General features: G+C 41.1%; 2 protein-coding genes across 2 annotated transcripts in view; one reads left to right on the top strand and one right to left on the bottom strand.

Moving 5' to 3' along the window:
* pigk (phosphatidylinositol glycan anchor biosynthesis, class K) overlaps positions 1 to 7,469 on the top strand; it is a 28,790-nt gene extending 21,321 nt beyond the window's left edge. The window contains exon 11 of the mRNA XM_070844722.1: positions 6,034 to 7,469. Within this exon, the coding sequence (XP_070700823.1) occupies positions 6,034 to 6,150 (117 nt within the window). The 3' untranslated portion in view covers positions 6,151 to 7,469. The remainder of the gene's footprint in view (positions 1 to 6,033) is intronic.
* A 5,839-nt stretch (positions 7,470 to 13,308) lies between these two features.
* The window catches only part of st6galnac5a (ST6 (alpha-N-acetyl-neuraminyl-2,3-beta-galactosyl-1,3)-N-acetylgalactosaminide alpha-2,6-sialyltransferase 5a), a 47,070-nt gene continuing 45,779 nt past the window's right edge, over positions 13,309 to 14,599 (bottom strand). The window contains exon 5 of the mRNA XM_070845474.1: positions 13,309 to 13,567. Coding sequence (XP_070701575.1) covers positions 13,309 to 13,567 — 259 coding nt within the window. The remainder of the gene's footprint in view (positions 13,568 to 14,599) is intronic.

Here is a 14,599-nt window from a genome sequence, read left to right as displayed (position 1 = left end):
AGCTCCAATCAATCAGGTGAGTAGCCGTTAATTGATTTTACTTGTGAATTGAATGCGCAACACAAAGCGCATGTGATGGAGGCAGGCTGCTGGAGTCTAAGTCCATGTCCTTGGCAGCGGGATGTGAATGGTTCTGTCAATGAAGGTCGGCTCAGAGAGAGGAGAAGAAAAAAATGGGACTGTTCGCTGTTTCACTCCTGTGTCTTGTGTCTGTGTCGAATATATTTTTCCTCCTCTTCCTTCATATCTCTATTCATTTTTTTTTTTGAAAGTCAGAGACCATCACACGTGTCTGAGACCAAATTAGTTTCCCATTTTCATGGCCCTGATTTCTCTCCAAAGTACAGTACAGGTGAAGCTCACCTGTTTCCCTATTTGAACTGATTTAGAAACAATGTCTCATTACATTTTTTTTTTTCCACCATCACAGTGACAAGTTTATTTTTCAACTGAAGAACTGTCCTGCTCACTTTACCTAGCCTTTTCATCAGGAAGACCTGTAAAATGTCATGCTAACCAATACAGCTGCTCAGCCCTAAATTATAGCTCTACAAAAGATAATAACGTTTAGTTTTGATCAAAGAAGAAATGTCAGAGAAATATGAATTTAGATATAAGCTTACAATTATGGTTGTAGTTTGCAGTTAAGCTGTGTAAGCTTTGTAAAGGTAGAACATGTGGCAGAGCTGTTGTATTGGATTGCCTTAGATTGTGCAGGTGGACCATGGACCAGAGATTGTATATTGGTCACAATTTATTAATAAACAATAATTTAAATTATTCATATCCTAATATGTGTTTAAAAACTATTTGGACAAAATTAACCTTATAACAAATGATCAATCAATCATCAAAAAACTGACAGATTATTAGTTGATTTAAATTTAATGTGCTGACAATGTTAAGTTTTCAGTCTTTTCTCCGACGTTGCCTACTTCTCCTCTATCATCTCTCTCCCTCTTGACATACGCTCCTCTCTCTGCCGGCTGTGCTGACGTGGCTCCCTGTCACAGTCGATCCATCTCCCTTTGCTCTTCTTACCCAAGGGGCTTGCACTTACACACACGTATATACATGCACACACGCATAGAGTCACAGTCACGCACACCTCTGCCGAGCGTTGTCACAGAGGTCAACTGCCCCCAATGGCCACAAGCTCCCAGTCGTCTCTTATGAACATCCCCGGCCAGGCTCTGCCGTGTCCTCCAGGTGTTTAACCCTCAGCTCCTCTTTGTCTTCCTTCTGGCCGCTTTGTCACCAAGGCTGTAGCTGAAACTCAGATTATGTTATATAACACAGATGTGATCCATGCGTGCAGTGAGAGCAGGATTTGGACCACATTTGTCTATTAGAAACCAGTGGTTTTCTGATCGCAGTCTGAACTCTTGGATCAGTATTCATCTGATTATTTCAGTGTCTGGATGGGACAGCTCACTGTTGTCATAGCTGTGTGTCCGTTTGACCGGAAAACATGGAGGACGACAACTCAAGCATGCAGACAAATTTGATTGGGATTTGGGGAGATGCATCTGTTTCAGCTGAACTAGAGCAGACGGGCCAAAATCTGCCAGCATTCAAACAAGAGAAAACTCAGCTTGCAGTGTCAAAAATTAACCTGCAGCCATGACTGCAAAATGTGCTTTTTACAGTGAAAGTAATCCCTGAAAACATTCCATCGTAACAGTTAATGTCTCCTGCTGACAACATGGGTAAATAACTGTTTTAGCCTTACTATTTTTGAGTTTGAATGCAAAACAAATTCATGCTTGCTTAATATATCAAGAATTCGACCGCTTTGTGCAAAAGATGAGTTGAGGCTTTGTCCAGAACCACATTCATTTTTCCTTTTAGCTCTGCTTTTGGTCTCTACCAACTTTGACGGAAATACCTGGCTCTTTAACTGCTAACTGCTCCACTTTGTCATGTAGGCTGTTGAAAAATAACATATTATAAAAGGTAGTGTAAAGCCTACAGGGGAGTCTGAGTTTGGTTGTGTGTATTTGTCTGTGTGTGTGTTTATGCATCTGTCTGTCGGCAGCTGCTCTCTTAAACTAGTGAACCGATCAGCATCATATTTTATGTGCAAATTTATGGCTGTATTCTGAACAACCTCTTGTGGTTGCAGCAATTCACATGTTTTGAAGAAACGTATTGACTGTTTTATACTGTCTTTGACTATTGACTCCTCACTCCTCTTAACCGTCTGGTAGGAGCTGCAACTCGTCAACAACTACTTCAGTTAGACATCCCTGAGCATGAGGCCTTCACCTAGGCTTACCTCCATATAAACATCCATATAAGAATTTGGTCTTGCTTTGAGCAGGAGCATCTGCAGATTAAATCCATACCAGATATGTTATAGTCCACTTAAGTTACGTACGGTAAGATGTGACTGTATCTGTTATCTTCGCTGCCACCTTTACTGTAAAGGAGCCATTTTTAACAGCTGCTGAGTTGAAGTTAGTTCCTCCATCACATAGTGTTTCCCATGGAGGTGCCCCTCACAGTTGGACCTCACAGGTTTCGGTCAGGTCATTTTTAGGTTATTGTTAGGTATAGCAGAGATCGCCTGGCAAAGTTCTGCACACTACTGAGAACATTTCTCTAGTTTATTAAGAGTTGAACATCTGCTTCATTGGGTTTGTGTAGGTGTGGTTTGATCCACTTGATCGACAGTGATCGACTTGATCGACTGGCTTCATGAGCAAACAGTCCCACAGCTGTCCTCATGACCAGATTCCAAAAAAAATAAATCTTAAATCCTTACTGATGCATTCAAATACGTGACATTGTTTTCCAATTTAGTCCTCCTGCTTTCAAACCAGTGAGAAGCGCATAGAAACAAATGTGGAAACCTCTAATGTGATATAAAAGAAAATCAGAAGAAAGTATTGTGTGCATGTTGTCTCCCATCATTTATTATAAGAATCCGATTGTAAAATAGATTTTCAGTGCCTTTTAACTCAGGATTATTTTTGGACTAAACACCAGTTTGACATCTGCTAGTCTGATGTCAGACAAAGGAGACCAAAATATTTCTGTCGCGTGAGATATTTCCTGTGTTTTCTCTCGGTCTCTCTCGAAAGCGCTATTGAATCAGGCGCTGAAAACATTCCTTACAGTTTGATCTTCTTTGTCTCCGCTACTCAATGTCTGTCTGTCTGAAGCACTGAGCTCTCTCCACCACACAACCTGCAGCTTGGTTTCTGTCAGACACTGTCTACTGTAGAAATAGTCAATGTAGATGAGGTGCGTGAGCCCAACTGGAGGAAAGGTTTCACATTGGGGTTGATGTGAGTTTTTTTCTTCCCATTTCCATCCCATTTCATTTGCAGTTATTGCCTGACATTGTTGGCCAATAAAACTGAGCATAAGTGGAAAATAGCAGCTAATATCTGCAGTGTGAATGCAGTGGTAAATCAGAAGCCCTTTGCCTCTGACCTGAGGCCCTGACTCTATCCAACAATATGCCTCGCCTGGGGCTCAGGGCTGGTGTGTGCTGCAAACGCCTCACTGTCTCTGGTTTAGCATTCTGGATGGCAGTGGAGCTCTATTGATTTGACTTGATTGAGCTGTTAAATAAATTTGGAGTCAGACGTAATCCAATTTTACCGCTGTCCTCAGTCTTTCTACATTAGAAATTGGCAGCGTCGTCACGTAACCTGGAGTTTGAATTGAAAAGACAGCCTTGAGAAGACGGTGCCCTGCGCATAGAGGTTGCACAGAGGCATGAGTACACAGCCACGCACAGTTCCTGAAATTAACTTTTCGCCTCACTTACCAAGAGCTGTTAAACTAATAAGAAATTACAATAATCTTCATCAGCCAATGTAATTAATATTCATTACCTCAAGAAACATGTAATCATGCCCATTCTAAGTGCTATTTTATGAATATAATCAGGTGCAGTGTATTAACTCACTGTATTAGGCACGTACGTCGTCACCCCCGCTCCACAAGCAGAGATAAGGCTGTTGTGTAGCAAGAGCATTACAGTCAGCCTTTGAGACGGAGCTCGGTGGAGAATGAGCCATTGTTTTTCTCTGATTTGATTGGCTGATGGACGGAGAGTACAACATGGTCAGCAGGGAGAGAGTTTTAGAAACCAGAAAAAGCAAAATATAACTGCAGTCTTCAAATGTCATGTTCTCAGGCAGTGTTCAGTGATTTTAGCTACAAAAGACACATTTTAATGGCATTTGGCTTATTAGGTGGTAATTTCCAACACTGCACATATTTAACACACTCTACAGTATGTGTCCGTCTCTCATTTGTATATGCACAAATACTGCAAAGGAATCCACTGCAAAAGGGAAATTTAGCAAATATATATATATTGCAAGGCATTTTAACAGTTTCATCACTGAAGTTCCACCAGTCACCAAGTGGTAATTATATCATTTTAGTTATAGTGCCTATAGTACCAAAAACAGTGCCTCCAAATCCTCCAAAGTTTTCTTCCACCGTTCAGTTGATGTTCTGAAACAACAAGTTTGAAATACTCATCTAGGTGAAAATCAAAGAATTTGGGGATGCTTATCAGATACAGTGCTGATAAACGTTCCGGCACTGATACCAAAAGCATTCTTCTCGATCTTCAAAACAGTTTTTAACCAAAGGAGCCAAAGTTCTTGATGTTGTTGAGACACAAGTAGCCGTAGAACAACTTATCCTAACTACTTATTACTTACTTATAACTACTCTTACTTCAGTTCTTAGGCAAATTTTAGAGTACAAATGATGACCGGACATTAAATGTTGACATTAGTTATATAACAATCGATGATTTCTTCATCACTTTTAGTTTTATTTTGGTATCAACCAACTCTTGGGAAGCATAACTGGGTTAAGTTCGCTACCTCCACTAAGTCACAAAGCGTCTACCCTTTGTTTAGTATTGGGTGATTACCGGATCTTTTTGCTGTTTGTAGGAGAGCAATGAGATTGAACCAATACCAAAATGGTGAGATAAAAAAGCGAGTTGCACATTCAAGAAATATTTTTTCAATTTTATCAAGTTCTAGCACCCCTTTAAACATTGTTAAAAATATTGATTAATAGAGCTTTCATTCGATCCATAAACTGTATAACGGATGGCTTAGTAACTTGACTTATGTCAAGACTGAATTTGGTAATCATGACCCTGGACTGGACCTTTCACATCAGTGTCTAATCCTTCAGGGCCTGTCAGTCTACTAGCAGCCCGGCTCCAACTCCTACTGCAGTGTGTGTGTGTGTGTGTGTGTGTGAACGTGTGTGTCAAGCCGATATGGATGTCCTTCAGAAAGAGTAAATGTACACTGGGTGCCGTGGTAGCACTCAGGCAAGTTAGAGAGTCTCATAAGTATTTGTGTAGCAGCTTTTCTGTGCTGTATGTCGTGTACAGTCTGACTCAGACAGACTTGGGGTGCGTGCTGTGTGCTCATCCTCTTTGCAAAGTCTCGAGGTTTTGGCTTTGGGAGGATGCCTTTTCTGACTGGTGATTTCTTGACTGGATAATGGCAGCTTGTGTAGCAAGGGATAACAGAAATCTCTTAAGTGCGTCCTCATAGCCTATCTATAGCTTTGTCGCCAGCGGAGGAGTTAGGAAGATTTTTTAGAGGTTAAATCTCATCTCTCCGCAGAATATTGCCACCGCATTAGCATATAAATGTGCTCCTTGTGAGATGCATGTTTAATACGGGGGAGATTTAAAAGTATAATCATACACAAAGTGATGATGTGGCAGTGAATGGGACAAACACAAGACAGGGGAGGTGTACTGATGAGCTTTACCACCCGCTTTTTGTGTGAACCTTTGTGTTTGTGTGCGTGGGACAGCAGACAGTGTACATAAGAGTGTGTGAAGAGATAAAGTGAATGTATGTGTGATTCTGCGCCTGCCTGCCTGTGTGAATGACGGAACAATCAGCGGTGGCCTCAACAGGAGAAATATACACACTATTACTAACCTGTAACACCGGCCCCCTCCTCTGCTTTCCTCTCTGATCCCCCGCCCCGCCTCACCTCGCCTCACCCCCCTTCTCCCCTCAGAAACCAAAGCAGAAAGACTGGCATCCTCCTGATGGCTTCATCCTGGGCCTGTGGACTCTAATCCTCCTGGTGTTTTTCAAGACGTACGGGATCAAGCACCTCAAACACATCTTCTGAGGCCTCCGTGTTTACATCACCGGATATCTGAGGACACGAAGCCGCAGAACGGGAGCTTTTACTGAAGGGATATTAGAGGAAAGGTGCAGATTGTGACAGGCCTGTTTTCCTGAAAATGGAAAAGAGATGTATGGCACCTCAAGCTGGCCAGAAACTACGTGATGCAATTGGTGCCTTTTTTTCTTTGGGTGATTCCTCTCTACTGATGAAATGTCAACATTAGTGAATTATCCCTGATGTGACAAGGAAGAAGGGACAAATATTTGAAAAGTCATGCATCAGATATACAAAGTGTCTGCATGAGCATGCAAGTAGCAGCAGGGCCATTTTGATCTGTTTTGTGTGGTCTTTTTGAGGACTCCAGCTTATATTTATTTATATTTTGTGTCTGTAGTTCTGTTTTGTCAAGCCATTCCATAATAGCATTGATTTGGTTAAAAATGCACTGAATTGGGCCCGCAGATAAGAATTTAATTTGTTTTTCAAGAGCGCGCTGCTCTGCATATTTCAACAGGAGCCTTTTTGTTTAAGTGCTACTCAGAGCGTCTGCTCGGTCAGAAAAAGAAAAACGTAGGACGAGGACTGGCTGATTGGCTGTGAGTGGGCTGTGAAGAGATTGCTATTTAATGTCTCCCCTGTCCATATACATTACACCCCTTGACCGTCATATCACGTCTGTGAAGGATAACAATCGCACATAATCCCATCTCGCATGATGGACCCATCCACTTTCCCATTCACCAAATTGCCCTCCCTGTGGAAACATCCATTAGCTCCCCAGCCGTGTACTCCGCTGATTGTATTCTGGGTGATGGACAGCTATTTCCTCGGCCATTCCACGCCTGGCGCTACAGCAGCGATAAGTGAGTGATAACCTAGTAAGCCGCCGTCCGTCCCACATGAATCTCCTCTACGCCGGGATGTGTTTTCCTTCTTTGTTTCCCCGCTCCCTCCTCTCTACACGTGTACCCACTCTGCATTAGGTTCATTGTTGGGGGAGTGACGGATGCTCAAAGCATATGGACTGAACCTGCGGTAGTTTATCTTTGCTCCTGGCGCAAGGACCCGCCCATCAGATGCCCACTGCTACTCTCCCTCGCGGCTGAAGTGAGAAAATAGATGGAGCTGGAAATTGAACCATATGTATCGGAAGACAGCTGCTGCGTCAGCCACCAAGTACCTTTTCTTATGCATTATTTATGCAACGCTTATTTCTTCCTCCGTTTTCTTATTTCCTGTAATCTCATTCCCCTTTCAGAGAGAGCGAGCTCATTTTATTCCCTCAGTTGGTAGGATTTTGACACTATGATTAAAGATGAAACAATGAATCAAAGGAATGTGTTTGTGTCTTTAACTGCCTGTTTTATTTATTTTTTACTTTTAGATATTTTACATATTGAGCTTCCATAATTATTCTGTAATACTGTTTCAAGACACAAGATTTCCTTTACTGTTACAAACCCTTGAAGGTACGCCTGGCAGACCGCAGTCTAAGCTTATTTTGTAACACAAAGACCTCCTTGAAATTGGTGCTGCTTGAGTTGATTTACACACCTGCTCTTTTATTTTCTCACTGGAAAAGATTTCAAAGAATCCACAGAGTTTTTTTTTTAAATGTTGTTTTTCTTTCTGTTCCAGCCTTGTGTTTCAAAAGCAAGCGCAGACATTGGATCCAAGCCTCCGTATACAGTCACTGTATACCTGGCTGGCAGCAGATACAAGAGAAATTAAAAGCACCAGATCTTAGATGGATTTGTTTGTTCTTAAACCCTCTTCAAAATTGAGTCAATCTCCTCTCTACCCCAGGTTTCTACTTGAGCTCTCGCAGATGGAGTTGAATATACTCAGGCATTCAGTCTGTCACTGCGGTTTCCCTATGCTAATAAAGATCAGTGTCTGTCTTCCTTCACACCTGAGTTGGTGGGGAGAAACCAGTGACAGGACAATATTAGAGCAGCCAAAGAAGCAGAGAGATTGCGGGCTGAAGAGTCAGGCAGGATGCTCTGAATGTGTCACACAGGTTGTTCAAACAACGAACAGCGTCGGTATTCAAAAGTGAGCACACACACATATGCTGGCTGTCTTTAGAAGTGGAACAGCGCCGACATTAGCCCCATGTGGCATCCTGCTAAATTTAATGATTTACGCACAAACAAACATGAGCGCATACGACGCGTGTGCGCCTGACAGGTTGTCCAATTTCCATGGAAACTCTGAATTTCCAACTGCTTTGCCTGTCAGTGAGCCTTTGTAATGTCAATCATTTCCAGGAACGATAATAGTCGTTTTAACACTCTCAGATTTTCATTCCCATCTGCAAAAATAGCTCTGGCATAAATCTTGCTCAGTGGTGCTCGCTTACTGTATTTTAATGTTTAAATGTAGCTTTTTTTTTTTTCTTTAAACTTTAAGTGAGAAAACAATATTAAAGAAGAGGAGAGAAAGTCACACACACTGTAATGATGGTGACTTAGACAGGAAGCCCTGTAATGAATATGAACAGATTTCTCTTCTTCGTCCAGAATGCATTGTTTGACATTCATTAATTTATGCAAAGTTGCCAAGTATAAACTAAGAAAGCAAAGAGAATTCAAGTGAAGGTCTGCTGATGCAAACAACATTTGTATAACAAGCAAAGGAAGTAATTTTGTCATGTGAGATCACATGATGAATATTTAATTTTTAAAAAAATGTTTTGTGCCTTGGAGACAGTACTTTTAGTAACATTAATAGATCGCTTTATTATCTACCGTTTCCAAGGTGGATATTGAACCTTCAGTCTAAATCAGAAGTCCTTGAAGTGCTCAGAAAAAAAGGAAATTGAACACTAACAACTCTATGGCAACTGGGCAGTGTGACATGACTGAAAACTATGGCTATTAATTTCACCTTAAGGGGGTTGTTTTGTCAATTAATGTGTAATGAAGTGACCTGCACAGCAATAGCGCTTAAGCCTGTACAATGAAACCATCATGTGACAAGTCCTAATTTTGAGGAATTACTCTGTTGTTCTATTAACAGAAGATTTATCTGTTTTCTTAATGAATGAACTGAAGCTAATATCAGCCAGCTCCATCTCAGATGCTCTGCTTGTCCATGATCTATTTTGGTTTAAATTAAAACAGCTTGGAAAGGCATTTTTCAGGGTATCTGCAGGTTTTGAAAAGTTTTAAAAGACACTGAATTCATTTTCCTCAAAAACGTTCTTCTAGTTTTATAACCTCTGGAGATGTTGTGCACAGCCTTTAACACTTTTTTCGTTTCAGTAACTGCTGCTAGCTGCATTATTAGGTTAGGAAGCTCATCTAATGGGCGAGGGCAGCACGGTGGTGCCGTGGTTAGCACTGTTGCCTCACAGCAAGAAGGCTCCAGGTTTGAGTGTGTGGAGTTGGATTGGTGACTCTAAGACTGCCTGTAGGTGTGAGTGGTTGTCTGTCTCTGTGTGTTGGCCCTGCGGTCCAGCCCAGGGTGTACCCCGCCTCTCGCCTGAAGCCAGCTGGGATTGGCTCCTGACGGATAAGCGGCATAGATAATGGCTGGATGGATGGATCTAATGGGCTAATCCCAAAAAGACTCAACTTGAATAATCAGTTTTTGTCGCTTAGTGAATCTATTCATTTTTGCTGCTCACCTGGGTCCAGATTACATCAATGTAATTAATTGCATCATTACAAATTATAGTTGTACACTGTTGATTTAGGAGGACCATGCCGTTCTAGTTTCCCATCATACTTTCACACTTTGTTAACCCTGATAATAGATCAAACAATTTACCAATTAATCAAAGAAAGCTGACATTGAAAATACTTGTTTTCAGTCCTATTATTGTGAGAACAGTGTTTTGATGTTTGAGATTTCCGCCCTGTTCAAGGTTTTTGATATCAAACTTAATGGACCATCAGTCATCCTGAATTCATGTAAACTTCACTTTATTGATCTAATCTAATAATGGAAGTTTTCATGTTATCTTCATTTATGGGCTTCACCTTCAGCTGATTCAGGCAGCTCTATTTCTAAATACACTGTTGCCCATAAAGTTGAAATAATTGTTCAATACGCCCAATTTTGTTGAAGCCTGAATACACAGTTTGCGAAGGTTAATTGTGGTTTAAGTTTCACTGTGATATGTTTGGAAGAGTTTGATCAATAAAGAGAAGATATATACTTTATTTATCAAGAATAAAGAGGTAAAAAACATTTTATTCCAACTTTATGGGCAACAGTGTATAAAGATGCTCTAACACTCAGTTATGAAGATGGTCAGGGATCTTTTTGTGGCTCTGGGGAGTAATGGCCTTGTAGCTCTGCCTGTCTTTCATTATTATTTCAGAATGACACAGCCTGATGTCACAACCAGATGGGAAGACGGAGATTGGAAAGTATAAATGGCAGCTGCTGTCCGTGGATGGTGAAGGTGAGTCACTGCATGGCCTCCTATCCTCTACACAACCTCCATGTTTCATCCTCATTTCTGTGGGCTTCTACACACAAATTCCAAGGTAATATTGACACTTAATTTATCACATCTTAACCTTTTTGTTACTGGCACATAAAGAAACTGCTGAATGCAGGACACGACTGATAAAAAGTATTTTATTGAATGGAATGATACCATCATGTGCAAAAAGAGAAGAAGACAGATTGACAACAGCTCTGAAACGATGAGCCAATTAACTAATCGACAGAAAATTAACTGGCAACAATTGATTAATCATTATAAAAGAACAGTTTTATATTTTGAGAACAAAATGATTTCTTGATGTGAGTTAGATGTTCAGATAATTTGACACCATGTTTTTACAGGAAACATGGCTGAAATCAGCTGCCGCTTAGCTTAGCATAAAGACTGCAAAAAGGAAAAACGGCTACCTACCTACCTAAATCTACCTACCAGCAAACTCACAACCCATCTATTAATACATGATCTTTTTTTGTATTGATCTGTTCAAAAACAAGCATAAATGTAGCTAACAATTAAATGGCTATGGGACATCATGTATCAGAATAGTTTGGTATAGAGAACTTCCAGGAAACCAGAAAAAGTTGAGACCACAACCCTAGATAAAACTGTGTCTTTTGTTTCTCATTTTAAGCTAAGCTAAGCTAATTGACTGCTGGCTCCAGCAAAATGTTTCCTGCATAGATATGCATTAATATATGCATTAGTATTAATCCTTTCATCCTGATTATTCTGTCTGCAAGAGACAAAATAATCATAATTTCCCTAAATGTCAAACTTTGTTTTTTTTAATGAAGAAAACATTAAAAAATTTCACCTTGTTATATGTGAGGATTTTCTTCTTTATGCTGTTTTATATCAATGTAAATTGAATATTCTTAGGTTTGGACTGTTTTCACAAAAACAAGCTATTTGAAAATGTCACCTTGGCCGCTGGGAACTAGGGTTTGGTGTTTTTTTTTAATCGTTTTTCTGGCATTTTTCAGACCAGACGATTAATCTAAAATGAAACAGTGGGCAGTTGCAGCCCTAAATAACATAGTATAATTTTGTTCATTAGGCGCCAACCAAACATATGCAAGTTTTTAAATCGCTTTGCTAGAACAGACCTTTGTGCAAAACAAACTTCTATCTTGGTGTTTGCTGCAGCGCAAAGTCAGCAGCAAGACTCCAGGCGACACACGGTACAGTAGCACCGCTCCCGCTGCTGCTTGTGATGTATGAAAAGCAATCGTGTCCTCATCTCTGCAGAGCAAACATGGGAAACACGTCCTCATGGTGTACCTATGTATCTGACCCACAGCATCTCTCCTCATTTCTCACATTACAGAGATGAGGGCAAAATCAATAGGGCCTTAGCACCAGGATGTATCATTAAGATAACCACACATCTCATCACTTTCCCCAGACTGACATCTGATTCTTATTCACTGAGGAGAGAGGAGGGGGGGGAGAGGGGGGATGGAGCATCTCAGGGAGAGGAAGGGGCAGTCTACAAGTAGCGTGTACTCCATCAAATGAAAGAAGAGTGCACATAAAACACAATTGAGAGCGAGAGAGGAGGAGACTGACAGATCACATACTCATCAGTTCAACAAAAAAGAAAACGGTGTAATTCTCCTGCGAGTCTATTCAGGCTCATGGAAGCAGCAGCAGCAGATGAATATAGTAGGATGGATGCCGCTGCTGCATCCCTGCTCTCGATCTTAATCTCCCACTTGTCTTGTGTGACATAGCTGTGCATTTACATGGAAATCCTGCTTGTAGCTGTATAAATCGTGCTATTAACTGGTGACAGGAGCTGACAAAACCTTATGATACATACATATGGGGCAGAGGAGGCGCACACCCGTGAGATAAAACCTCCAAGTTATTGTTACACGCCAGGCCAGGAAGTGCTGCATTGCAAAATCTGACCTGGGGCGACACACATGGGCTAACAATGCACATGTGAATGGTAGAATAAATGAAAGCCCTGGATGTGTTTTTTTTTTTTTTTTATATATATATAACCACTTGCAAGGTTTTTTTTGAGCCTTTGTAGAACGACACAGGAGTCTAAAGAATCTCATCCAACTTGACCTCCTGAATCTTTAGAAACCGCAGAGGATTCAAGCATCTGAACAGTGCTACTTTCAAACAGCCAAATTTAACTCAACCTACCGTATAATTAGTATTCAGCGTGCACAGTCTCCAGCACTACATTGTTAGATTACTGCATTGTAATGGTATTTTTCTTTCAGTGAATCATACAGCTTTCATCTAACAGAGGCTTTGTGGAGATCCCAAACTCAAGTTTGTATCCTCTGTGATCCCTCTGGTAAACACAGCCCGTGAATACACACTCACTCACACACGTATGCACAAAGACAGGGAGGATCCATAGTAAGACACCGTATTCATGCAGAGTGTGTTGCCTCCTTGTATAACCCTCACTTTACAAGATTTTTCAAAAAGGGATGAACAACTTTGAACTGGTTCATGTCAGTAAACAAAACACACTGCTGTAACTGCAGTGATTGAGCCGCAGAGATGTTCATAACAAATGTCCAGCAGGATCAATAAGACCCCGTCTTCATCTGTGGAAACTATTTTTCTTGTCTCTTATGTTTTATCCTCTCCGTTAACAGTGCAGTAGGCCCATCCTCAGCCTTTCTGAGATGAATCTCCGAAGCATCTTCTTCGCCCCACGACGCCCGTCACGTCTTCTGGGACACCAGGGGAGCCGCTGTGACCGTCCCCTCCAGCGTCCGGTTGGCTGGGAGCGGCGGGGGGGTCCAGTCCGGCTGGTAGAAGTGGATGTCAAAAGTCCGTGCCCAGTTGGCGAAGACCCGCTTCTCCGTGATGAAGCGGTGGTGGCTGCCCCGCCGCCCACGCTCATGAGAAATGTACATGGCGCACTCATCCGGACCACGTGGCTCGTAGTAGTGGTAGGGAACTGAGTGGTGCTGAGGCTCCCTGTAGTGGCAGTGAGAGAGGAGAGAGTGGTTGACATTTAAAAATGCTTTAATGAATCCCTTGAGTCTCTGGTGACACCACAGAGTTTTTCATTCCTTGCTGAAGGAGGGGGGACTGATCTGCATTCGTTAGTCTTTGCACTGTTTACACAGCCAAATTTAGCTTGTTCTAATAACTTTTAAATGCCAGCTGTAGCTGAACACGGACTGAAAAGCCAAATAAAGAAGGAAAGTTTTAAAAAGTGAAGTTAAATAATGAGTGTTCTAAAAACGGGGCCTCTGCAGAAGCCTTTTTATAGTCCCATGCTTTAGGAAGCACATCCTCCAATGTATGTCCTCTTTTTCACAATATAGGCGGGTCCATATGATCATTTGCCACTCGGCCTCAGACTTCAGTCTTCATACAACAACACTGAGCTCTGCAGCCTCGTCGCTACACTGCTGCCTCAGAAATGTAACTCCCCCGCCTCCCCCGTGTATTAGCATCTAGTTGTCTGTTAATCTTTTGTGTTTGGTTTGCTTTTATTCTGTCAGCAAAACAACTTACAAATAACAATTCTCCTCATATTCACCAAAAAGCATGCAGAAACGATGCTTTTGTTAAATGTGGACATGCAGAAAAGTAACAAGAAACAGACCTTAAAGCACCATACAAAACAAACAAAAATGTTTTTTCAAATAGACTGAAAGACTTTTGAATAGAATTAAGTAGATATTCTATACAAATGTATACAATAATACTCAATGCATTCACCCATCTTTCCATTTGATTTCAGCCTCCTCCTCCTCATGTTTCTATATTAATACCTAGTCTTTATATAATATTCTGGTATACACTACCAGACTTGACTCTGCTGCTACTAGTTACACTGCTGTCACTTTACCTTCCAATTACATCTCTAATTATTTATTACCAGCTGCGATATTTATGATGTATAAAATATGTTAAATTAAATATTAAAATTTCCCTCAGATGTGTCCATATACTTTTGGCCACATGGTGAGGTTGTTAGATTTGAATAATAATGATTTT

The sequence above is a fragment of the Pempheris klunzingeri genome, chromosome 15 (assembly GCF_042242105.1).
Source record: "Pempheris klunzingeri isolate RE-2024b chromosome 15, fPemKlu1.hap1, whole genome shotgun sequence".
NCBI lineage: Eukaryota > Metazoa > Chordata > Actinopteri > Acropomatiformes > Pempheridae > Pempheris > Pempheris klunzingeri.
The sequence above is the reverse complement of the archived record's forward strand: the minus strand, read 5'-3'. Positions and strand labels throughout refer to the sequence as shown.